Below are 27,669 nucleotides of genomic sequence, written 5' to 3'. Positions count from 1 at the left end.
AATATATTAATGGGTTTGTCTCATCAAGATTTTTTACATGTTTATATGTTTAAGTGGAATCCTCCCTGTCACCAAGATTCTAGAGTTCCCTAAACAATAGGTCTAAATGACAAGATTTAAGTGTAATCATAAAATCACTCTATTTTCCAGTCATCCTTCAGACATCATCAATTCAAATACCAAGAGAGTGATGCCAAACCAACTCAGCCACAAGGACCAATGGTCAGAGAGTCTCAGATGTTTTACCCCTGAGGCACATCCTGACACTGGACAACAAACAGGGAGCAGTCATGTACGGGTCCTTCCCAACTACCCCACAAACCACAGAAGTTAAGCAAAAGAAGATGCACCCATAATTGTATTACTTGAATGAACAACTATTTTGGTAATCTTGAGCTGTTCAGACCACTCTTTCTGAGCTTTTGAATCTATCTCATGACTCATCAACTAACACAGAGACTGTCAGAAACTGAGGGAGGGTTACTGTTCTCAACATAAACTTTGCAGCAAAGAAGAAATAGAATTAATTACATAGATACTCTGTAGGATGTGTGCATTATACAGACCTGCTCTAATATATTCTCTTTATTTAACTGAAAAACATTGTGTATCAAATCAGTGGTTTGTCTCACGATAACTACAGTAAACCACTGTAGTATGGTACAACTGCGATGTGAAATGACAGTGACTATTTTCACACTGCACTAATGTCCAGAAATACTACTTGCAGACAAAGGAATGATTATTTTTCAGGCCTCAAATTAGATATCCTAGTGCAGTCTTCTGAAGAAACCCAAGCTTACTGAGTGTTCTTAACTCTTTAATACTGCTAACAAGCCTGGTTCTCCCAGTGTAGGTTTAACAATCTTATCTGATATCCATCTCCATCAAGTTGATCACTTACAAAAATGGGATATAGGGTCTCTCAGCTGCTAACCTAGACTTGTCCAGCAATCCTAATTTTCTAGTCAGAGACAATGTTGCCTAAATGACTTACTACAGGAGTTCATAAGCCTTGAATGAGAGCTACTGTATATGTGGCCCTAGACACTGTTAACAATTATCCAGTTAATTTAAATTTATTTGTGCAAACTTCTAGTCAATTAAAAAGCAGTAAAACTAGAATATGAAAATCTTAATATATTCAATAAACAGAGGAATATTTCTAATAGAATGAAACAGGTTTTTGAAACAAACTTGGATTTGAGGACAAACTTGGGATTAGTCCATAGAGTATTTTTTAAAATGTTACAAATGTCTAGAAAGAAACGGTAGCAGATACTGTATTGTCATCCGAGTTTCACAGTACTTTTATAAATCTTAAAGCCCACTCTGTCAGTGAGGCAAAACACCTTCCCCTTCAAGCAAACCTCCATAGCTGCCATTGCAATACCCCAAAAAGAAAAGGCTGAGAAATGAGTGAAGGCACAAGCAGAAAGCAGACATGGCTGTTTACAGCAGGGCCAACAGGCTGGCACTGTGAGGCCAGTGACAGCAAAGAGCTCACATGAACAGACATTATTATTTAGTCATACCAGAGGCAAAGGGTAAAGGTAAAAGGAGGAGGGAGAGGGGAATGGGAGTATAAGTAATACCACAGAGAGGCGAAATGCTGCCCCCAAGAAGACTGCTGACGCTGCACTGAGTGCTGTTACTGTGCTAACAGATGATTAAAAATGATGGGAAAAAAGTCTGGAACACATGGCAGGGAGAAGGTGCTTTCTTTTAATCTGCAAGGACTTCTTGCGCTCTGTTCAGGAAGCGCTGCTCAAGGGCATGACAAAGCCTTGCTTTCTGTGCCTGCTCGGCTGCTGTCAGGGTGCTGGGGTCTGCTCCTGGCAGAAACTTCCCCCTTGACAGAAACAATTACTGAGGAGCAAAGCCTGGCAAAACAAGCAACGCTGTGATTGATAATCTAGGTGGATTACAGGCCTTCGACAAAAGCCACGATGCTTAAATTTGACAGCTGGCAATGCCTGATGAGAGCCAATTAGTGGATATATATTCACTTCAGCCAGAAGTTTCTTCTGTTTCTAGTCCAACAGCTTCCTGAATAGGAAGTGTACAGAGTGATTTCCCCCCCTTCGGCCTGCTCACATATATGCCAGCTACCCTGTTAGTACAGCTAAGAATATGCTATAAAAACTATCTATTTTTGCCACTTTTGTATATTAAAGCCAGTAACTGAAAAGCTGCAATTGACCCTGCAGATAGTGGTGGTACAAGAACCTAAAAAAAGATGACTTTACACTGACTCTACAGACCACACAGTATACAAATGAGGCTGTGAGTGCACTATTTATGTAACAAGACCCCTATAAGTGATAATAGTTCTTGAAATGTTTCACTCTTCCTTGAAAAGTTTCTGGTAAAGTGCATTAATCTGTTGCTGTTTCAAATAGGTTAACCTGGCATCCAGAGAACACCAGAATTCACAGTGTGCCTTCTGTTCTAACCAATACATGCAGAAATCCCTGAACTCATCTGCCTGTTCTTTACTTTCTTATCGCACAGGTTTTCCTTTCCCACTTTTGCATCTATTTGGACTCTTGCTAGTGCAAGTATGTGGGTACTGTGGTGAAGAGATCAATAAACAAAGATGGATCCAAGTGCCCTGAATCTCATCATTCATTTCAAATATTAACTTTTCTTTCTCATCTGTAAAAAAGCCAACACCACCACCCTCAAGACAACTTACATAAATCTTCCTAAACTTGCCAAGTTGCCTCCTGGTTTGGGAGAAACCTCCCCTCACTGAATTTCAGAGGGGACTGTCACACTGCTGGGACTCCTTAGAGAACAATAGTGGTTCTGTCACAGAAGAAACAGCACCACATTTAGCAATTACCTGCAGTGATTGTATCCATGTCATCTGAAGAAGAAATTTGCTTGCTAACAGGGTGATCACTCTCATCAGACATGGTTTCAAATCAGGGCAAGCAAAGAGCTAACTGCATGCCTCTCTCAATCTGTACTATTTCATCAGGCAGGGTGGTAATAAAAACTGCCAGAAGTGTGGTCACGCTGATACAGTTCCATGGCAGTAGGAGGAAAATGCTTGCCTGTCAGTCTCCTTTGACCTGTTTTACATTCTCTTGTTATAAACAGAAATTACTCCAACCAGTGGAACTTCACTTTGGAAAAGTTCACAGTAGAGGAGTGTCAGGTGTCAGCGTGCAGGGTTTCCAGGGAAGCAAGTAACAGTGGGAAAATAGCATTTTTGGAGGGAGAAGCTATTCTGGAATCTAAAATTCTTTCCTTTTTCCCATGAACCACATTTACTTGGAAAATCAGTCTTTGCAGTACCTTGGCCTCGTAAAGAAAGTCAGTCAAAGTCCTATAGGGAAGAGGCACAAAGTAGCACAGGGGAAACAGCTTGGGCACTTGCATGGCTAGATAAAATATATTATACATTGTATAAATGCTAACTGTTATTATTACTAGCCATCACCAAATAATTCTTCTCCATTTGTGGGAATGGTAAATAACAGCCTCTCAAAGTCATGCTGGCCCACAGAGGAAGGAACAATCTTGATGAGGATATAGAAGTAGAAGGGAATGAGAGGTATTAAAGATTCCTCTGAAAGGCAGGCAAGCTTACTACATAACCCACGCTTCCAATAGCAGGAGGTGTCTTATCTCCCTTCACTAAAATAGAAAGGAACTCTTTTCACTAAGTCTAGTGTAAACAAACAGCAAGTGTATCTATGGCAAGAACACAAAAGTCTTTTTTTCCCCGTAAGACATAGAAAAAATAGGAATGATCTTGAATTGCAGTAAGTAACATTACAGATTATATAAAATGATAAAGGCAGACAAGTCATAGAAAAGACTTTCCAAGACTGAAGGTCTCCTTCACTTACAGTCTTTAAGAACAGTGTACAGTGTACTGGATAAATCAAGTGGGTTCCACAGAGCTCATTACTATTCAGTATTTTTCACTAACAGTTTGCATGATAGAAGGAAATACATGTTTATGAAATACGTGGAGAAAGCTTACGTTAGTTGGTTCTGTGAGCATCCTGAAGTATAGGATGAAAACTCAACATGTTCTTAAAAGACTGAGGAACTGATCCGAAAATAACTTTTATTTAGGAAAAGGCAGCATAATAAAAACGTACCCAGTATTAATCTAACCTGAAGTCACACCACTTAAAATGAAAATTTGGATGTCCTGTCATCAACAACACTGAGCCAAGCTAGTTCCTGGTAACTTCTGCTATTATAAAAGAATCCAGAATAATTATGAAATATTATATAGTAGTACAAGTGAATATGGTGATTTACAAACAATTCATTTAAATAATGCTCCATGCTCTCAGAAAACAGACACTAATACTGTTCAGAGCCTCCTAAAAATTTTAACACCATTACTTTGCATTTTTGGCATGGCAGTGCCTAGAGACGCTGGTCAAGCCAGGCCCCCACTGTGCTAGACACTGTACAAATACAGAAAATGACAGCCTTTGCTACAAACAGCTCCTAGTAGAAAACCCCAAGAGTTTAAGGCTCAAAGCCCACAGACAGGAAAACCTCAGCCCACTCAGATATGCCTTCCCTTTACCACTCAGAGCTGAAGAGCAGCGCTTTGCTCCGTTGCAATAAATATATCCTGATCCTTAAAACTTAGCTTGACGAGGGAAGGATAAATAGCAAACAGGCTACTTTCTAACAGATGAGAGGCGGATGTGCTGCCACAAAGCAGGCCAAGGCTCCTTGGGCCCCTGTGAATTCCAGTGTGACACACATGGCGGGGGCTCCTCCACGGCGCACAACCCGAGCGCGCGGGCTGGAGCTTGCCGCGCGACATCTGGACCTGGTTAGACAACCTCCAGCTCTGCTCTCTTGCATCAGCCCCGGCCCCCTCTGGTGAAGCAGCCTCCCAACCACTGCTTCTCCATGAACTACCCACGGAGACAAAGTATCCTGGGAGGAAGTAAATTGGGACCACATTAGCTGGTGACCCTCGCCCTGCAATCGGCCTGCCTTTCCAATGATAGAGGAAATCCCTCACACAAACTGACAACCAATATGAAACAGGCAGCTCCATTTACTGGAAAGCCTGGTCAATGCCGAGTGCCTCATTAGGAAATGGTCTCTATATTGAGGCACATTCCTGCAATTCAGAGCCTAGAAACTCTAAATTAAAACAACATTGATGCCATATCCTCTTTCCAAAATGCCTCTCTTCATCCAAACTTTAATGCACATACTTAGAGAAATTAAAGAACCAAAATGTCTTTGGCAGGACTCCTTCCCTCTCTTTTGCAGCAGTGCCCTTGCCCTGTGAGTGACCGGGAACGTGACAGTGTTGGGAAAGGAGAAAGGAGAGTTACAGTGAGGAATGCCACAGCATCCTCCAGAATCCTTGCAACCTTTCCTTGATGAATCTATGTGTCTTTGCCAATATTTTCAAATAAATAAAAATCACCTGAATTATTAGAAGTTTTTGTTTTGTGAGAGTGTTATATCTTTCTATACTCTAAAAAAGGTCAATTATCAGCAAGTCAGTCAATAGTAACCAGCACAAGCAATGAAAAGGCATAATCCATTCACACACTGTTGCAGCATAGTCAGAAAATCGCTTTCCTAAAGCACTATCTATGTCAGAAGCTCCTTCCAGCTCTTTCCAGTTTGCAGTGAGATTCAGCAATCAGACCTATGGTACCACAGCATGCATAACTCTTCCCACAAACCACCCCCTTCCGATATTGCTCAGCATTTCTATTTGCATCCTACGTATGTGGAAACGGGAATCTTTTAGTCAACTGTGTCTGCCCGCCAACGGAAAGAGCTGCTTTCCCACCACAAAGTCTAAGCATTTCCTAGTACTGGGATGGATGGAAACGCTAAACACTTATCAGGGAGCTCAACAGCTCTGAAACAGAGATTAGCGAGGTCAGGCTCACAGCTCTGGATCTGAACGGTTGAATAAACTTTTTGGGTTCCAGAACTGCTTTTCAAAGTCTTCCAGAATATCTTGATTAGTGGTATCACTTGCCTTTCTTGAACAGCTGTGTTCAATATGTGCAAGTCTGAAAGATTTTTTCATTCACAATTTCTACTCTAAATTTAAGAATTACAGCTGAACTTTTAGGAAGTTCCTGAAATGTGATACGGTTCTGTGGAGCCGGCAAACACAGATGGACCCTTGTTCTCAAGATGCAGAAAAGGGTCCATGTAGAGAAAGCTTAAATTGATGAAGCAGCATGGCTGTTTTGGTGGAAAATATGAGGCTGGTGACCTGTAAAAACTGAAGAGGACTGCAAGGGCCAAGTACACAGAATATTTGCAAAGCATGTAGAAAAATGAGATTCCCCTTGACTACATCAGTAATGAGGATACTGTAAAATCTCATCACCTTCTCTTCTGACCCATCTCCTACTTCTGGAACTGTCAAAGTTGGTGTGATTTGAGTTTATGCAGAAAAGTATATACCAAAACTACTGGTACTGAAAAAAATAAATGGGACTTCAGATTCCCTGCAACTTACAGAGGTAGTGACTATTATTGTCCTATTATAAACATCTTTGAAGAGGTTTTCCTTCAATGTATTGAAAGCTGTACATAAAAAAGGATAAAAGATGACACATTCTTAAAATGTAGGATAGAATTTAGTGAGGATGTGTCAAATCTCTATTTGGTCACATAAATATTTCTCAGGTATTTTTTAAATATAGTTTAGATTGTTTACATGTAAACATGTATCCTGCCTTGGGAACTGAGGATGCATTGGAGAATACCTTTGATTTTATACTTATACTACATATATAGCACTGAAAGATAATGATATGAACCACAACAATGTGTAAAAAATACTTAACTGAAACCTAAGTCATTACAGATAAGGACAACCTTAATACACTAAATATACACAAATTTTCAGCAGGAAAAAACTCAGCACAAAGTACTAAGATTGTTCTATTTACCCACAAAGGATAATCAAAAGGAAACTGGAAAGGGCAAGGGGCATGAAAGCACCTGAATTTAAACTTAGGTCAACAAGAACTAAGAATAAAGTTTTAATTTCTCTTTGAATGAGTGGTAACATATATTAAGGCTGCTACAGCAACAGACAATTACATGAAGAAAACAAGTACTTTACATTTCTGTGAGCCCTTATGAATCCTGTTTTAGTAGAAGATCACCTGGCTGACCAGCAAAAGTAATTACAATTCTTGCTCAAAAGTAAATAATACAAGACTTGTAAGCCATACTTCTTGCTTGTTCTGAAGCTGGTATAAAAAAATCCCAAAACTACTGTTCTTAAATTAAACTGTAAATAATTATCTTAAACAATATGGCCAATAAGCTACTTGTGTTTCCTAAGGAAGAAGCAGAGAAATCTCTTATCATAAAGCAGACCTGTTTTTGTCTTACATTCTTTGACAGCAGCAGAAATCATCTGGTTGACAGATGAAATGTTGCACGTAAAACTTTATGAAGATGGAAATGGTGGCACTGAAGAAGTTGATACTGGATTGGCAGCAGCATATGTGCTATTACAAGGAATGTGGCAAGGGAATAACTCAGAAAAAAACACTAGAAGTGCTAAAGTGAAAAATCTACACAGATCTTTTCAGATCCTAAATCTCTTATTGTCAGGGATGCCTTTTGCTTCCTCTGTGTTTTACTGGCGATATATTTTTCACATGGCATTCAATACTGAAATACGGTATTAAATGCTTGAATAGAATCATACTTTTTCTAATTGTTATGCCAACACAAAAATATCTTAGAAATGGGAGAGGTCAGAAATAGGAAAGGACCAATCTCCTCACAAGCATGAGATCTCCTAAAGTCTACTCCAGGAGCTGGCATTCCCATATGGTGCTCCTGTCACAGGTTAAAAATCAAAGTAGAGACTGTGTGGCTTAACACGTTCATATTCGAGCTCTACAGCAAGGAGAATCTTCTTCTATATATGCTTCTTCACCAACAAGGCAAATACAAACCACTAAGAGAAAGATCATTACTTTTCCCTGAATCTGTGATTACTTATGCCTGTAGAGGATAATAGCCAATGTTTTCTTCATTCACAATTTCCTATACATTCTATCCCACATTTACTACTCAGGGACAGAAAGAAACTTCCCTCAATGTTGAGTCCTCTTCTTTCTCTACTATGTTTCACAGACTTCATGACCAGTAGCTAGTTTGAAATTGTTATTTATGCACTTTCTATTCCAACATACGACAGGATTATACTTTATTAGTTCCATAAATCAAGATGATAATCCTACATCAGATTATTAACCAGTTTCTTTCCCAGCCCTCCTCTACCCACCTGCTGCTTGAGCTGTTGCACGAGTCGGTCTTTCTCTCGTTTCAGTGCAGCCACTTCATCTTGGGTCTTCTTCTTAGAGGATGAAAGCTCTAGCAGAGCAATATTGGCATCTTTTTCACTAATGGCAGCAAGAAGGGCTTCTTGTCTGAAAAAAAAAACAACAAAACCAAACAAATGACATTACTATCCTGCAAAATAGAGAGGAAGCCTTTACAAAGTGTTGAACCGTGATGCTGTATCAGTGTGCAGCTCTGAAAAGCAGTAGTAAATACATTTGTCACAGTTATATGTCCCTTGGTGGAAAAGGAAGTCACCCACCTCCCCCTAAATGACTGTGCTGATACCAAATATTTGCTTATAGGATAAGAAAAACATATAAAAATATGTTCTTATTCTGCACGCAGCTTCTCAGTTTTTAATAACTAACATTAGCTATTACTTTGGCCGAACACTTTCATTCTCTATAATGTTCTAAGCATTTCCAGAACAGATTATGAGAATACACCCACAAATACTGGGCAAATCATGACTTCTGTGTTAAATTACATTAGGTCATACTGTCTATTCGTGCAGCTATTTTAGAAAGGTGGCATGTGACAATTTTACTGAAATCTCTCAAACAATACAGTATATTCCCAGAAGGAAATGGTGACAGAGACATTTTTGTGCTACATAACATATGTTGTAATAGATGCCTTCAAGGATGCTTGAACTATTTTTTGACTTTTCTTGTGAATAACCAATAAATAAGAACATTCTGTAGCAAGATCTTGAGCCCCAAGCACTATAATAACTAGCTATGGAAAACCAACCTTGTCACACTCTTTCAAAAGAGAAAGAAAACTCTTACAAATAAAATTCAGAAATATTTTACAGATACCGAGAAGAAAGAAGACAGAGATAATTACCCTGATCATAAACCAACAGTTCTTAAATGAACTCAGAGGGTTGCTCTGTGTTAGGGAAAACAATTATGTATGACCTCTGACCCTAATTCTCACCTCTAGCTAGTGCAGATAAATCAGGATGCGCAACAGGGCATAAAAGCAAACTGTGCTCTTATTGCCCAATAGGGTAGAGGTGGTTTGTCCTACCTCTCATCACCTTGCAAAGAAGGAACAAAATGAAGTCCTAACCATTTATGGTGGTGGTGGTCTGACAGATGACATCATGCAGCAGTGATGATGAAAGATAAATTGAATACTACAGATTTCCTATCTACCTTTCACCTAAAAATTTAGTTGAAAATACAGGTAAATTAGCAAAAAATTCAAATTCCCAAAGAATAAAAAATTTTATATGCTGTAGTTTATAAACAAAAGCATGTTAATATTGATAATCTCAGAGAATGATTTTTAAAAAATAATCGAATGTGCTAAAACAGTTCTGCTAATCATGTTAATAGCAATTATCATATTAATAACATTGCCTTCACACCGAAGTCTTTTATTAAAGATGCAAGAAAAGCATTCTAATAGAATGGTATCAGGAAAGAACTACACGTGCCACCCTGCTGAAAGGTCTGAGACAACAATAGCCTCTGAGGAGCAGCTCAGGGCTACAACCTTATAACCCAGCCTGGCAGTAACCAGGCAGCACTTCTGCCCACAGTTCTGTGAAAGGCACGCTGTCTACACAGCCCTGCAGCAGAAACCACAGGTTCTGAGGCTGTTGCTCTCTGAGAGTTGCATGAGTTAGACACCACATTTAATAAGCTCCTGTCATTTTCTATAGTTGATAAAAAATACTACTACTGCTTGTCACTTGAAAGGTGTGAAGGTTTGCTATGACAATGGGTGAAAATTCACCCACGAGTGATGATGACTGCTTTCAGATGAGCAACAGCTGGGAAGAAGAAAAACTTTTTCTCACATATTGCAGGTTTAGGTCAGAAGAGGGTGACCAGTGTAAGACCTGGCTTTATTCTTATCCCAGTCAGTGACTGAGCTCCTAGAAATATTTATGTGAGTGAAACCTTAAGACCTCTATCACTAGACAGCAGAAGAAACTAGAGCATAAGAATAAAATTGCTAAGAGGTGATCTCGTCTCCTCAGTCACTCCAACCATAGCCTAAGTTTTGCTGCAGCAATCAATACAAAGAAGTTTATTATCAGGATCCCAAAAGAAGCCACTGTATCAAAAAATGAGAAAGAATCATGTATTTCAGGAGGAAAAGGTGTGTTTCAACAGACAAAATTGTTCATCATCTGACAGCAGAATGGACTTACACAATGGACTTTCTTTAGTGGAATTTCTCTCTGGGTTTACACAGGTGTCTCTTGTACATGCTAACAGAGTTAGCTTGCTTTAAATTAATTACCAGCATATCAAAAATCTCACAGATCCAGTTTAGAGAGTACTTGGATCCTGTCTAGATCATATCTAGAAAAACTAGCTCCTTAAATTATTCCTTGTCTTTCAAAATGTAATACCACAAAGTTAAGCACATTTCTTCAGATATTGGAGGATAATAGAAAGATATTCTAAATATATTTATGCCATGAAGAAATACAAATATTCTAATTAATTAATGGAGGCAAAGAGTAGAAGAAAGGAAAAGGTGCACATCAGATTCCCAGTTGTAGTGTCAAGATTGTAGGTGTGGGAACGATGGTTAGTGGGTGTGTTATTATTGCCATTTTGTTTCTGTTGCTTTTGCTTTGTGGAAAAGTGTACAATTTTGGATGTCTGCCTGAAACATGAAAAATACCAATAGAGTGAAGTGACAGAACATGATCCATGACCTCTGCTTTTTTCTAGCTATCGGTATCCTGGGAAAGACAGGCTGGCTTGGAGCTCTGGTCATTTTCAGTTGCTTTAGAGTAATCTGTTTTGATTCTAAAGAAACACTTATTCTTTTAATAGTAAACCCACAATCCTTGCTGATGATTCAGGACCAGAGCCAAGAATATCTCAGTAACACTATCTATATAGCCATTACTCTGGTATGGAAATTGGAGGTGCTCAAATAGCACATAAGGCATATACCTTCTGCAATCAAATCCTTTGTTGCCCATCTCTGCTTCTTAAATGAAAACCTCAAGGCCAGGAAAATGACACGGATAACAGTCCATAACTTTTTTTTTGAGGAAAAATTTTCACCAGCGTGCCTTAGAAAAGTGAGACGGGGTGCTGGTCAAGAAGTGGGGTGAAAGGTGAAGGGCTTTCTGATGGTTTTCTAGAACTGAAACAAGACAAAGTTTGAACAAAAGAAAGAAAAATGTGACACGATAAGGGCATTGTAGCTGCATTTTTGAATTCTGCAAGCTAAACATATACTGTTTCATATGGGAGAAGTGCAAGTGTCACTGTCAGCTCTGTCTGTAATGGCATGCTATTGTTCTCAACAGAGGTTGGAACTGCCAAAATGATTCTAAAAGATCACAAAAAGCAAATATCACTAAGCAAAAGACAAGGTTTGTGACTGAAGAGCACTACAAAAGTGACTTGTTTCCTTTCTTGAGAGCTGTTATCCCCAGGGAGACCAGAAGAACATGCTGCAAGACAGATGAGGTGGTAAGAAGGAGAAAATGGGCTGCTGTGCGAATGGTGCTAGCAGCATGTGAACAAACCTATCTGTCAGCAGTGCTGCAGTCAGTCACAGAGGCTCAGTCAGTGGTACAGGCTTAACTTCTTCAGCAAACTGCTTGTCTTCAGTTCACAAAACGGGGGGTCCTGAAATGTTCTCATAGGCAGGCAAAACACATACTTGCTGCACAACTCAAGGTGGCTGATCTTTTAAAATGCTGGCTAATGCCAGAGTCACTAAACAGACACAGCTCACTTATGTTAGTTCAGGCATTTCAGGTGCTGGTAGTAGTGTAGGTGTGGCAACATCAACTCAGCAGGAGAAAACTGCCTATTTCTCTCTCCATTTGGGCAGGTTCTGTAGGCCAAACTGAGCTGTGTGGAAGCTCACAAGAGCTAAGCAGACTTTATAACAGACTGAATATTACCAAAGGAAACCTGAAATGGAAATAGTGTAGAAAAATCTATTGAAAACAGGTTCAAGATTAACTCCAAACTGGACAAAAAGAGGAGGATTTATTTCTTCCCTCCTATTTAAGCTGAAACCTTTCAGTGAATGTGGATCATGATCAATACAGACTGGAGCTGTACTAAGACCAGTAGGTTCGATTCTTAAGAGACCAGTGGTAGATATAATCTGAAGATGATTATCAACATATTTGTTCTGTTTGCAATCTTAACAAAATAATGCAAAGAAAGATGGGTTTGTCTTTTTTAAATAGATGGCTACAGAATAGTTATATGTCAGTAAAGCTGCCTCTGGAGTACTTTGATCTCATACATGTGCTTACAAGAGGCCCTAGAAAAAAAGTCACGCACAGCACAGATGAGATTTCTTGTATGGCTTGGGTGAGGATAAATAAGTGATTTGGTAGTTTGAGTGACCAAGTATTTGAATGAAGCCAGAAAATAAGGAACTACAGCTCATATAGATTCAGTTACCAACTCCCACTAGCACCAAAAGACCCCAGTGTGCAATGTGGTGAAAACCATAACACATCTCCTGGGAGTACTGCACACACCAGTCTTGTTTCATTCCTCTTTTTCCTCTTTGGTGAACCACCACATATTTCTGCAAATGGGGACATGAGACTTTCTAACTACTCAGTAACCCTCGGCACTGCAAGACTAATATGCTGGATTCCTGGATAATAAGCCATAGTAGGGTAAGTCCAATAAGCAGTAATAAAAAAGGTTCATCCACAACACTAAAAATGTTTTAACTACCAGGGTAGCCAAGTTTGTCCTCTGGCTTACAAAAACTAATAGAATCAAGATGTTTTCAAATCAGTTTCTACAGCACTCGGTTTCAGGAGACTACGTAATTCCTTCACAGCTCCTTCCTAGTGAAGGAGAGGAATTCATTTGGTAAAACACAACAGAAAGCAATTTTTTACCTTGTAGTACTGTTCTCAGGGTTATAACACTGGAATATTTATCAGTTGTATAATTAGAAAGAATAACAGGGCTGCAAACATTGCTGAATTAATGATGCCTCAAAACATCAAAACTATACATATTCATTAAAAGAATATGTTTACATATGCCAGAGAGAACACACAGTCCATGCAGAAATGTTATAAATACATTGTTCTATAACATTTTATTTCAAATTATGAGATTTCTTCCTATGTGGAGTATTTCTGAAAGCACGTATGAGATAATATAAAAGCAATAATGAGATCAGCAGCAGCCCTAATTTTAATGTCACAGAGGAACTGGGATAATTCCATCAGGCCTAGCTGAATTATAAGGATCAAATCTGTTTTCCTTCTGACTGGCATTAAACTACAACATTTAAGAGTCCAACACAAATTTGAAGAGCTCAGGTAGCTATAATCTCACAGCAATCCAGTCAGTTCCTTCAACAGAGACTGTTGCTCTTCTGTGAGGGATGACTAACCTGCCAGCATTTTCAACCTGGCATTTTAAAATGAACTGTAATTGTGGCTATTGTGCCTTTAGTATTACCACCTAAGGAGTCTTTCTGCTGTGCCTTTTGCAACCGGACATGCCTATCTTGTATTGGTCTTTTTAGCCACCAACGCGCTTGCAAGAAACGTGGGTAGAGCCCTTCCCAAATCTTCGTTCGTGAAGCCTAGCCATTATGCCTTTAGTACACATGGAAATTTTCTCCTGTTTCATAAACTGTTGACTCACAGTAAGGGCATCAGTCACCACAGAATGAAAGAATTGGCACTTGTTTCAGCTGTCTGATTTTTGCCCACTGCATTTACTCACAGCCTACAGAAAAGGCTGATAAAAGCTTTTAATGCTTTTCTATCACAGACATTTGTAAAAGTTACCCTGGTGAATCACCATTACAAGAAGAACTGTATTATTTGCAGATTAATTAAAAAACCCTCCCATGATGTGACAACAACATAAAGAACTAGTAGGCAAAGACTTTCACATGCAGTACTGCAGTATTATGAGATCCAGACAGACGGGCGACAGCTTAGAACATAAAAGCATTAGGACACAGTATTTAGTAATTTCATGAGTTTGGTAGAACGACAGTGTTTGGGTGGGTCACACTTAATAAACCCTTAAAAAGTAATTATTAATGAAACACACCAAAACGCTGATCCAATGGGACAGGTACCCTGGCGCCAGCATCATCCTTTTCATCATAAACTATGTCTGCCACTGCAGTGGTAGTTCCAAACTCAACCTTTTTTTGCTGGTTATAGAACATCTTCAAAAAATTAAAAAACTCTAACTGCCCTGAACCATATGGAGAGTAAATTCCAGTTTCTATCACCCTGAGATCCTGGCAACTAACAGCCATCATCCTGTCAGTACCTTGCAGGGAGGAGACAGTCCTCACATTGCTCTGGGTATCACGATTTGGTTCTTAAAAGTAACCTTGAAAAATATTGGCAGTCAGATCAGTGAATGACATTTCATGGTGCTAATAGACCAGTACCTCAATAAGCAAGTTGCCAAATTCTGCACTGGTTGTAATTTCTGCAATGTTTAAGATGCATCTCAAAGTATCCCAAAGTGAGCAAACTTTTATCCAAAAGAAACAGTAGCAACCCCTTGCTGCAAGACAGTGGGAAAAAAAATGTAACTTGGTAATAGGTACTACCTGCCCTTTTAATTACAGCTGGGAATAATCAAACCTCAGGCTACAAATTAATTTCCCAAACACAGACTTACACCTTCAGTCAAAAGGGATAATACCACACTCCTTCCATTCCTGTCCTTCAATCTGCATGTTTCCTTTGCCTGGCCTGGATGGCATATCAGCAGTCTTTCTCACTCCTGATCTACACTCTCACAGCTATTAAAAAAGAAATTGAAAATTCAAGCAAAACAAGTGAGATGAAAACAAGCCTTTTTTTGCCATTAGAAAATGGAAGCCTCCTGAATACACACCTTTTTAATGCCATTGCATACATGTGACCACAATGGGAAAACAAGATAAAAATACAAAGTCTTTGGGAATATAGTTGTGTAGTCACAAAAGTGATGCTCCTTTAATTTTCCACTGTATGAATGATGTGATAATAATCAACGTTAATTTCAGACACAGGAAGTATTACCACTTGTACTGTCCTTGTTTAAAAAAACCCCAAACCAGTAATATATTTTCCTACACACGTTTTCTCTAACATCCTAATTGTCTAGGATCACAGAAGCATCGATCCTTACTATAATCAATAAGCAATGCCTTTCAAAGTCCTTTCCCTCAACATGTTTGATAAAATCACAAGTAGTCCTATAAATATTTTATATTACCTTTCCCATCAATGTTTTAGCCCTTCTTTGAGTTAAGCTTTCCATTTTAATTTTACCACTTTGGCACCTGAGGTAAAAATTTGCAATTCCTAGTCTAGCTCATGTCTCAGCTCTGAGCACTCAGAATTGCACTGCAGTCCTAGACTGTGTCTGCCAGCATATCCAGGAAAAAAAATCTAAGGCTTTTGCAGAGGAACTTTCAAACCCACTACTAATTTCCTGAACAATTTTTATTGATGAATTCCTTCAGTGAAAAAGTGGCTGCTGCATATCGCAGCTGCCAAACCGATAGTACGAGCCTTACCTAGTTGCCTGTGATGAGTGAAAGTTCTTGAAGATGGCATATTTTAGAAGGAACTTTCAATCCTGGCACCTGATGTTAAGGGAGACCTATCCCTATGAAACGTAGCATTTTTTAAAGACAACTTTCCTTGTTTTACCAGCCCTTGGTGCAGAAGTTGGATGAGAGACAGAAGTACTTACAAGGCTCTTGAGTTCCACAGAGCTGGCTTTTTTGAGAAGGGAGTCCTGAAACTGGCGTTCTTTCTTCATCTGCAGTTCAAGAGCAGTGCGAATAGAGCACAAACTTAAGGCATGCTTTTCATCCAGGCAATACAGGGCACCAGAATACATCCACCAGATTTTGAAAAATGGTCTCATAAGAAAGGCAGCTCTAATGTCTTTTCCTGGGACACGATCAAGTACAGGTTGAGCTTTAGGTTAGCATGTGGTTTCACAATCAGCTTAAGCTGACACAAGACAGGCTCTTGCTGAAAGAGATGGTTCTGCCCTCCCATTTTCAGGTTCCTGCCCTGTCCCTGGTGCCGGCACCACTGACTGTGTATCCCTGCAGCCTGGTGAGCCAGTTAAAACCCAGCCCTGAATAAACATGAGGAACCCAAATCTGACCACAGGTTGCTTATCCTGAGGAACTGCAGTTCTTCATGATGCCGTGACAGTGTCAAACCCTTAGTTGCCACAGCCAGCAGTGCCAAAATGTAAGAATGGAAAGTGAATCATGGAATTCACATTGATTATAACATACCGAACAACCACAATTACTAGAGGGAAAACAATTGTCTTTATGCCTTTGTGAATCAGACCCAGGTGAAGGATGGCAGAAAGAAATTTCAGTTATGTCACCAAAATGATGACAGCAATAGTGCAGTCTTACTGTGGTTCCTCATCATGTAAAAACTCAAGTCACGATTTGTAGCATAGTTGTTTTAAGAAAACTATCCAATATTTATACTCAAATCAAACTGACAGAATCTATCTCCCTCTAAATGATTATTATGACTTTTATTTCTGGTTAGTATAATTTATCTAACTTCTGCATCTGCCTCATTTCAGTGCTTGACAGAGTCATTCTGACAGGTGATCATACCTGCCTTTCTTTATATTTTATCTATCTGTCCATTGGAAACCAAGGCAAAGGCATTTATTTAATTCTGGGGCCATATTCATACTCTTCCTATCCTCAGTATATTGTGATTCCACTTCTTTTCCTGATCAGGGATTGTATCAGTGGCTATAAAATGTTTATTATTTACTTCTATTTCTTTTGGAAGCTCTAATTCTCACTTGATTCCTGTAATATCTGCTTCCCAGAAATGTCTCTTTTTCTTGACCACTGTTTAAGGCTGCTGCTAATTCCCTTTTGGATGCAGATACACAGCTTTGTAACTCTTTCTTAAACTTTTCTCCCTTTGTTTTGGATGCAAAGTACTTATAGTTTTGGACTTTTGATTTAAATAAATTCCCTACTTCCTCTACACTTGAATCTGAGTCCTTCTGTCCAATTTACTTGCTACCTAATAGTCTCAATTTTTCAGTGTATTACTTTGAAACTGAAAACTTTACTTTTTTTAGCATAGTTTTTTAATTTCAATATAAGTTTTCTCAATTTGTGGTCACTACAGCTGAAGTCGGTTTTGGTGATGACTTCTTCTCTAGTATCATCAACACTTATTACAGTCCTGAAGTCTTACACCAACATTACCCTGTGGTGATCTAGTAATTACTGAGTTAACAAGCCCAGCAGTTTCTCTGATTTGTATCCAATAAACAGACATCTCCTACAAAACCACATTTCTCTATTATTATTTACATCTACCACAACTCTACACCTAAAATCCATAGCAGGATACCATCCATTCTCTTTGTATAACTCCTTTTATTATTATATTATTATTATTATATTATATGTTATTTTCACTCAAAGCAATGCTATAATTTATGCTATCACTTTTTTATTTCCTCAGAATCTCGAGTATCATTAACATATACCAGCTGTACTTTCATTTTTAGCCTTCCTGAACCACTTGTACCCACATTCCAGCTGTGCATATTATTCTATTTCCCCTTAACTGCTGTTATCTCTGTGACATCTGGTTTCATGTTACATACCAAATGCGTAGAGCTACTTCATTTTGTTGTTCTTTTACAAACATCTTAATTTTCCTCTGCATTTCAACAAATTTTCTTGCTAGAGTTATGGATTGCTTTAATCATTTATTGTCTATCTAATTACCAGCCTGGATGTGTCTCACCTAAGAGAGAGTTCCTACTCCCTCTTCTCTAAGGGTTCTTTATTACGATTGTCCAAGCCTCTCTTCTAGAACCACACTGTCTGATTTCTAGAGAGATATATTTCCTATAAAGTCAGACACAGTATACGGGACTGTTTACATTAATTCTGCAAAGATAGTGGTAGTAAAACAGCAGCACTAATGCTGATCTCTATTCCATCCTAACCCTGATGCTTAATACCTGTATTTCAGTCTTCTCTGGTTGCTACTGCTGCCCGGGAGATGGATTAAAAGGAGAGCATAAGAAATGCCAAGTGTCTGGATAAGGACAGGAATAGCAGCATGAAGGGGAAAAGAGGCTGGATGCAGTTTCCTTAAACACTGAGGCATCACTTTGCCTCCTGATCCTGGTAACTCCAATGACTGCTACTTAAGTAGTGGCAAAAAAAAATGTTTCTTAGCAAGCAGGAGTTGTTGAAAGGGTTGAGGACAGGAATGGAGCAGGTGTCAGGGGCTATGGATAAAATTTGGGTATATTTAGTTCTGTAATTGTGGCAGAAGGGGCCTGAGAGGTTTCATTTAATTTCCTTTTTCAGATCCGGGTCTGAAAGCAGGTGTAGCTACTTGCAGTCTCTGAGTACAGAAGATTTGTTTGAATGGGCACTACAGTATTTTCTGATAAGCTCTGAAGATAATTTTCCAGATGTTTGAAGCAACTGGCATTCTACAGTAAATAAGGAGCATCCTACTGCCTTCTTTTCTGTTTTTATCTCTATCCAGTCCCTGTTCTTCTTGAAATGAAACTGGAGCTGCATGCTGCAAAACGTTCAGTTGCTCCAGAGCAAGCACTGTTAAGTCTGATCTAAACCATGCAAACAGACCCTTGACAACCCTTTATTATCAGATCCCTGCTAAACATAATGGTATGTAAAGTCTTTTTTCTTGTAGAGATTTAAAGAGTTTTATTAAAATAAAGAGAAGCTCAACAATCTCAAAGTAAGCCGTTATTGTCTGTTTTGTAACGAGACCCAGGGTGCATGAACCTTAAGAAACACATAGAGAGAGGAAGTCATTCATATGTGAGGGAATTGGAAAAAGCTCATTTTAGCACATTCTAGCTACCAACACCTCTTCAACTGAGCAAATTTGAAGCTGTGTTTATCCTGTAGTTTAAACAAAAATCCCAAGTAAACTGCTTTATTGAAGAAACATGATCACATGTAAATTTACAGATATAACTCTAATCTCAGAAAAAGTAAAACCCCTCCAATTTCAAGGATATGAAACAGAAGAAACAGACTTAAACCAGCTTGTATCACATAAAAAACCGGCTCTCATGAAAACCTGCCTATACTACAGATCAGTGGAAGTTCCCCAACCTTCTTCTAAGTAACCTCTTGCTTATTTTGGTATAGTTGCCCTTTAATTGCTAAGAAGTATCATTTGGTATCTACCTAATTATTGAGACTTGTGTGCAAAAAAGTTTCTTGCTAAATTTCAAGATGTTTAAATTTTATCTCCTTTATGGGAAAATTGTGCATATTTTCCCTGCCTGACTTCAGGATGAGAAGGTCAAGGCAAAAAATTTAATGTGTTGCAAGGAAGAGGACTGCTAAACAGGTTACAGCTAACAGTACTACTTACAAACTAATTAAAAGAAAAATTAAAGGTTCTTTCTGTTAGTTCCCTATAATGTCTAAACTATTTAAAACAATTAGATTAAACCAGACAAATTCATGGGAAGAATATACAGTGGAGACTTACACTTAATTGTGTGGACATTCACAGGAAAGAGGGGCAGAAAATAACTGTGAGGCAGCGTGAACATGAGTGACGTGGACAACTTTTAATCCTAAAACCATCCAAAAGAAATAGGTATTTTGTACAACGTCAGGAAAACATAAGGATGCTTCATGCAGAATAAATGTTTTAAAGACTGAGATGGAAAGACCACCACCAAAGAAAAGTGTTAGATTTTTAAAACTAACAACTGCTAAATGCAAAACATGTACACAAACACTGTCAATTGAAACAAAAACATGGCTTAGTGGAGTTGAGAGTCAGGATCTACTCTTCATGCCTGTCATTTGTGGTTCAAACAAAAGCACATCATTTAACTACCTCTGTAAATGCAAATGCTACTATTTACTTAAGGGTACATCTGGCAAGTCTGTCACTGTAAAAGAGTGACATCCTGAGTTGAAAACAGTAGGGTCTCCTTTTTTTTTTTGTTGTTTATTGTTAGCTTAAAGGAAAAAAAGGGATTACCAAAAACTTGCACGCTTCAAGATGCCTTATTTTTGTCAGGAGCACCACGAGTGCACTGAGATTCTTTGCTTCTACACACAAGAAACCACGAGGCCACAAAACTACAAAGGAAACACCTGAGGAGCAAGAGGATTCTCCTACCACCAAATCCCCAGCAGACGCACAGCAGAGAGCTCTTGGGCAGGACAAGTGGAGCTGCCAGCCCTGAGCAAACCTGCGTTTATGGATTTATGGCAGCCTCCCAGTTAAAGGCCCATCTGGGCTGGAAAGGGGGAGGCTGGGAAGACCATGCGCCGGTTACATTTTTGCCATTCCTGCTGCGGTATGGCGTGAATAAATCACAGGGCTGAGGTCAGAACAGCCAGCCCATAAAGTGATTCATGGGCCCAGCAGCACATTCCCCCAGGACTATGTACTTTATTACAGTAAACCTCAGAACAAGATACAATTTCCTGTCTCAAGGAGCAGCCTTTAAATCAGGACACCTGGACAGCCCTGCAACCGCTTACAGAAACAATAGGGCTCGGCCCCACCGCCGCCTCTCCTCGAGGGCCCGCGCTGCCCGGGCCCTGCTGCCTTTAACGCCAAATACCACCCTCAGAAACCCTCCTTCTGCAACACATTACTGCGCTGACAACACCGTGCAGGCAACATACTCATATAATCCTATTCTTCAGCCATAGCTCCCCACCCAAGAAATAAATATTCTCCATCTGTTGTTTTTCATTCCGTTTTAGCTTTCAGGTCTCTCCTGCGCTGTAAAAGTTTGACTCAAAACGTTAAGGCAACACGGGAGTTGAAATGGAACTCATTGGTTTCTCTGTCTGCAAGCAGATCCTTCACCAAATGGGTTTTTTTTTGCTGGTTTTTTTTTTCCCAAGCTGAAGAAACTGACATGCAATTTAGGCTGTAATATGGATGTTCTCACTGTGATCAAGGACTGTGATCTGAGTTTTGGGTTTGGCATCTGGAAAGAAACTGAGGTGGTGACAGGGATGACGGCATTGTTAGACTCCTGAGAACTCTCACTCAGCTAAAAGTAATGTTGCTCTTACACCATAGGTTATGTTTTCAGGAGAAAGAACAAAAGAGAACTCATTTTAAGCCATGAAACAAAGCAGTGGGTCTTTTCTGCTCTAAATACTCTGGGAATCTTATCTCTCTAAACACTTACATCACACAGACCTTCCAGGCTGTAGAGGAACACAACCTGCCATGACTGCCTGTTGTTCTAGTTGTCCCTCACATAAATGTGAGGCATGTGCTGACTGCACTTCTGCTGTTCTCCTCGGAAGCAACAGGACACTCTTCAAATGGAGGCTTCCCATGTTCACACAAAACAGGACAAAAGAAAAACTTGCTTTGCCTCCTTCAGATTCATAATGGATCTGAACAAAAGTTTCACTTGGGTATGTATTTTTTTCAGTATGCATCAGTCAACAACGAGAAGCATGAATAAGAAAAGGGAAGGAAGTTTCATTTTGAGCATTTATTGGCAGAAGGGAAGACTTTCCTACAACTTTGCTGACAGTAAGTCATTCTGTACAATCATTCTGCAAACAGTGGAAGCAATCCTGATTATTTTCACTCTTCAAAGTTCTTTCAAATCTTAAAACTATAGCAATAAACTACAGCCATAATAAGGTAGCGTGTCCTTTGGAAGCTGCTTCATGGAAAACACAGACACCTGAAAGAAGTTCAGAGGACAAGAACATATGAGAAAGAGATGAAGGAGAGCAAGTTTGAGGAAAATTTAGGTGAGAATTCATCAAACACTTGAAGTTAAGAATGCTATTGAACTGTCCAAAGTAAAAAAAAAATCTAGATAAGGAAAGAGGAAAAGAAAAGGACTGGTAAAACAGATGTAAGTAGCAATTAACCCACCAGATTTATCCAGGACGAACCCTCCTGAAGCTATTTGTTTCATGATTACTTTTCCTACAAGTAAAAACAGTTGTGTGGAAAGTAACTTCTTCCACCTGCTTATTTTATTTTGTTTTATGCTACTTAGAGGATCTCCTTCACTTCTGTGGGTTGTTTCAGAGCCTACAGTAGGTAGAGTCAAGGCTTATTGATTTTATCCAGTCTGATTTCCCGTACAGAACAAATACTTACATTGTATTCAGTTGTTCCCATTGAAGCCAATAATTTATTCAGGGGGGCTCAGGAAAGGACATCTACTTGTGACTGAAAGCCATGAGGAATTGGCTGCTATCCTTGTGAGTCTGTCCCTGTGGTTAATAATTTTCCCTGCCACAGTCATATGTCTTTCTAATTCTAACTTTTCTGTCCTCAGTTTCTGGATAATGATCCTTGTTATGACTGTTTCTACTGGAATAAAGGGTTTTAATATTACTATTATTTCATTTTCTAGATATTAGAACTATACAGTCTCGTGACAACTGTATCAATTATCCTATAAAACAGAAGTAAAATCCGCATTCTATTCGTGCACATTAATCCTATTTTTACGTAGCCAAAGTCCTTCTGCGGCCAACATCACACCACTTTTTTCCATAACATTGCTAAATCTTTTCCAAGTCACTCCTTTCAAAATAGTGTACAATAGACTCCATATTGTTCTGATTTATATCCTTAATGTTCAGACGCACTTAGTGTAAATGAGTTCATATTAGGAAGCAATTTAAATTGTCCTACACATCTGCTCTCACCATTAGGGAACACTGTGCCATTTTCTCTATCACCTGCAGGTTCCATTCACTGTCATTTTATACTTCTTCCAGCTCATTGACAAAACGATTATTAGCATCAAGCCAAGCACCAAAATCTACTAAGCACAAAAATAATTATCACTGTTCAGTTTTAACTGTGATTGGAAAATGCTAACAGATAATGCTCACTTTACGCACACTGTCTATACAGTGTTAACATGTAACATTGAGGGACTTTTGACAAAGGCACGTAGTGATAGGACAAGGGGGGAGTGGCTTTAAACTGAAAGAGGATAGAATTAGATTAGAGATTAGGAAGAAATTCTTGACTGTGAGGGTGGTGAGGCACTGGAACAGGTTGCCCAGTTGTGGATGCCCCATCCCTGGAAGTGTTCAATGCCAGGTTGGATGGGGCTCTGAGCAACCTGGTCTAGTAGAAGGTGTCCCTGTCCATGGCAGAGGGGTTGGAACCAGATGACCATTCAGGGATCCAACTCAAACCATTCTATGATAATGTTGGGAATTTGTTGTTTACAGAAGACTAATTATACTTAATGCAAGAAATTACTTATACTGAACAAGGTTTTTTTGTTTTAACCAAACTTTAGAGACAATCAAGGAATCATATAAACATGTTTTTGACATTATACATCTTACACATACACATTTGACTGGTATTAATTAAAAGCCTATTCTTTATGTTATCAGAGAAATTTATCAGCTTATTCATCACTCTGCTCATGAACTGTAACAGTTAATCAATTCATAGCACGTTAGCCATCCTGCCTGTTATTCTGCAACACTTCCAGAACTTTAGCATTTCCATAACTTCTAGAATTTCACCAGAATTCCAGTATTTATTAAACTTTCACAGAGCCAAAATTCCCTTCAGTCAATTTCTCTTAGTGTTCTTAGATATCAGAAACCTTGGTGTGCCCCCCCAACACGTGTGTAACTTCTTCAGCAGTTTCTTACACTGGAAAGAGAGATATGGAATGTCACAGTGACTTGCTAAGAATAAAGGCAAAACCATTTCTGCTCAAGTCCTGTGTGATCAAAATTAATAATCAAGGATGTCACAAACCAGTAAAACTATTTTAGGCATGCTGAAAATACCTCAAGTGGTTCAATGAACTGAAGAAAAAAGAAACTAATAGGTCTTGCTTGACTTTGTTTTTCTAGTAATTCTAATTATGGTGGATATTTTTCTATCAATAAAAAACAGCAATTTTTTATAATTGAAAAACTTTTTAATAATTTGAATGTTGGCATTAAGAAAAAAACAGAGGTCATTTCACCACATTAGCAAATACAAATGGTATCCTCTCTGAAGCCAAAGACAAAATTCCCATTGACTTCATACAGTAAGAACTGTATTAAGACTCCCACTTCCTTCCAAATGGCTTTAAATATTTAACAAACGTTCCCAAAAAACTTTCAACGTTTCATCTATCTACCTAAAAAGACACACAAAATCATCCTTAATAAAAAAACTATAAACATTTTAAGGTTGCAAAGTGAAATTTCCAGAGGTTGAGAAATGTAGTTATAACCCTATCTACTTGTGGGGATGCTTTATGCTCTCTTGGTCTTCTATTAAATGAACATATATAGGGTTGGTCAAAGAACCCCTATTTCATTTCATCTTCAAGACCTTCAAGACCTCAAGACATTCAGGGACTATGGTAGGACAGCACATTAAGTTGCTTAGGAAAATTATCTCAGACAAAACAGAAATTAGCATTGGCAGTTCCCTAAGAATTTTTGGCTAATTATTTGTAGGAAAGTGCTTAACTGTGACATAGAGTGGCTTCAAGGGTGGAGTGAAAACGCAAGTTTTGATTTTCAGGTTTCATCTAGAATCCTATTTCAAAAAATCTGACAAGTAACGTTCCATTAACATGATTTCAACGCCAAACAAAGTAAAGAAGCAAAAGGAAATATAAGCCTTTTTTTTCCCTCTCACACATCTTGCTATTTTTACTTACTCGTGTGATAGGGACAAAAGAAAGATACAGGTAACTAAGTAGAATACTGTAGAAATGAGAAACATCTTCTCTGTCCTCTCCACTTGAAGGTGCTATTCTATATAATCTTCTATTTAAAGCTAACAATATCACACCTGTGTCCATCAAGACGTCCATTTGTGGTACCTAGACCTGAGAGCTCATTTGTGCAACATGCCAGGGATGCCATGAAAAGCCCAGTAATGTGCCAAACTCCAGCTTTGCCAGGTGATGCTTTTAGGTCACAGCAAATACCAAGGGAACTTTGTTTTGCTCCCCTCCAGACAAGCACATCCTGTGAAAGCGTTACCTGAGGCGTAGCGTGGTAACCCAAGTCTACCACAAGCCATGGCGAGGGGATTAACACCTCTAACTTTCATGTGGCTCCAGAGCTGTCACTGTGCCCCTCAGAGAGATCAGCGCCTTTTCGTCTGGCTGCAAAGGGAACAGTGTGTTCAGACAGGGATGAAAGCCCCTCTTCCCCGTCAGCACGGTGACAGAGGCCAGTGCATGTTCATAGAAGAGGTCACTCTGAGGGGAGGAAAGCAATAACAACCTGACTGGAACAGACACCTTCTTCACAGAAAAGTCAGTCATTTAAGTTTTCGGTCTTGTACACCTCACTGCAAAAGATTTTGAAGTAGTTCGTTTAAAAATAGAGCAGGAGAGTCAGCTCTCGAAGCACCAATAAAGTAGACACACTAAATATAACCTACTCCAGCCTACAGAAAATACTTCTGAGAGTAATGGCCCAAAAGCCTCTCTGGGAAAAAAGAACGTTTTAGACCCAGAAGGCTCTCACACCATAACAGCTTTACAACATTAAAGTTAACGGCAGTTTTTCATTAATACAGCTAGTCAATATTATTTTGTTTAAATTAGCATTTTACTATTTTTGATGTCTTGAATTAGCTACCTAGTTGTAGACTTTTCCTTTTACTCCAGTACAGACTGCTGAAAAGAGTGAAAGAAAGCTACCTACAGGAGAACTTTTAGTTTCTACTAAACCCTTTCAGAGCAATGAGTGATGTAGGCATAAACCAAAGCATTGGAAGAAAAAAAATGGCAGCTGAGATCCCAGGCTCTCCAAGACAGACTCAAATGGGTCAGACTCAGAGGACTGACTGTATGACCTCAGACAGTGCATTGCTTACTTAAAAAAACATGATTTATGAATGATGAGCAATTTAACCATGAGAAACAGTGTCAGACAATTTGCCTCCCCAAAGGACACAGACAAAAGCTGTGTTTAGATTAACATACTCTTCTTAATTTTTCATGTTCTTGAATCACTCTGAGCTCTCATCCATTCTGCAGAGTTCTCCAATTACGAAAAAACAAATTCAAATCCAACAATGTAAAATGAGTTTGTATGACACACCCCCCTCCATATATGGGACTTCAAACAAGCACATCTGATTAAGACAGTAACCCCCCCTAAATCTAAACAGCACTTTCTTATAAAGTGTGAGAACTTTTTCAGATTCCGAAAAAGTAATGGAGGAATGTTCATGCTGTTCATTATTTCTGGGAGGGGAGGGTGCGGGTAGAAAAGAAGGGGGGTTTTCAGTTCAATTTGGTTACAAAGCTTGTTTGCACAGGGCTGTGCTGGCCTCATGGTGACTATTCATAAGAGATCCCCAGAAGAGTTGTAAAGTCTGCCTATAGCCCAGGTGCTATAATTGCTGTCTGTCAAAACAGAGCTGTTTTCTCAGCAAACATTTCAGAATGCCCAATGCTAAGTTGATTAGTTAGTGGGTTTCTGGGGAGGAGTATAAGGATGATGGCTGAGAGACAGAGCAAAATTGATGACTTGGAGACAAAACTTGGATTTCATTAAAACACTCTAGAGAGCGTTTAATTTCTCAAAGAGAATTCTTGTCCTTGAAAGGGAAGTAGGTACTAGAAAGGGGTTATTACCATTCATGCAAGGAACATGAATCAGTTCAAGAACCAAACACAGAGGTGTTATCAGTACAGAATGTGGCTCAGCTGTGCCTTGAGTGTGGTTGTTAACGCAGTGACACCATTCCCATGCCACAGAAATGTCTCCCTTTCAGTACACCCTGCACCCAGTGCTGTCTCAGTGAGCTTCTGAGGCTTCTCCCATGCACAAGAGCTTTGAGAAGCTCCATCTTTACACATCATGCCGATTCTAAATCCAGACTGCTCTGTGTTGGTGATGTGGACAGACAGACCCGGTTCCCTCAGGTGTCGGCAGCAGTTCTGACCACACAGAGCCTATTCAAACCACATCATGAGATCATCTACTGGATCTGTACACAGGCTGAGCCTGTGCAGGTCCCAGACACCTGAGCATGTGAACTCTATAAAAACACTTCTCACACGAAGCCGCACACAGAAGTGTCGGGGCTGGGAGAGGGGGATAGCATGTGGAGTTGGCACGAGGGAAAAAGGAAGGAAATTAGGGGAATGTAGCAGAGTGAGGCTTCAGCCATCTTCTGCAATTAAAGAAACTCTTCACAGACCTTTAAAGTGGCAGAAGGCATTAGTTGTGTGTTCAGGCTGTGACTTACAACTTCCTACCTCTACAGCATGGTTAAGAAGTCAACGTAGATATAAGTCATCGAGGACCACAGCAGCCCCTTACAGACCCCTTTAGGAAGGA

The 27,669-nt window shown here is 39.2% G+C and overlaps 1 protein-coding gene across 11 annotated transcripts in view; it reads right to left on the bottom strand.

Annotated features, from left to right (window-relative positions):
* ERC1 (ELKS/RAB6-interacting/CAST family member 1) overlaps positions 1-27,669 on the bottom strand; it is a 283,422-nt gene that overhangs the window by 48,362 nt on the left and 207,391 nt on the right. For all 11 annotated transcript variants that reach the window (XM_027680687.1, XM_027680693.1, XM_027680688.1 and 8 more), the window contains one exon: positions 8,288-8,432. In XM_027680687.1, the coding sequence (XP_027536488.1) occupies positions 8,288-8,432 (145 nt within the window). The remainder of the gene's footprint in view (positions 1-8,287; positions 8,433-27,669) is intronic.

The sequence above is a fragment of the Neopelma chrysocephalum genome, unplaced genomic scaffold (assembly GCF_003984885.1).
Source record: "Neopelma chrysocephalum unplaced genomic scaffold, ASM398488v2 Primary Assembly neopelma1_59, whole genome shotgun sequence".
Classification (NCBI taxonomy): Eukaryota; Metazoa; Chordata; class Aves; order Passeriformes; family Pipridae; genus Neopelma; species Neopelma chrysocephalum.
This window is presented reverse-complemented; position numbering and strand designations above follow the sequence as displayed.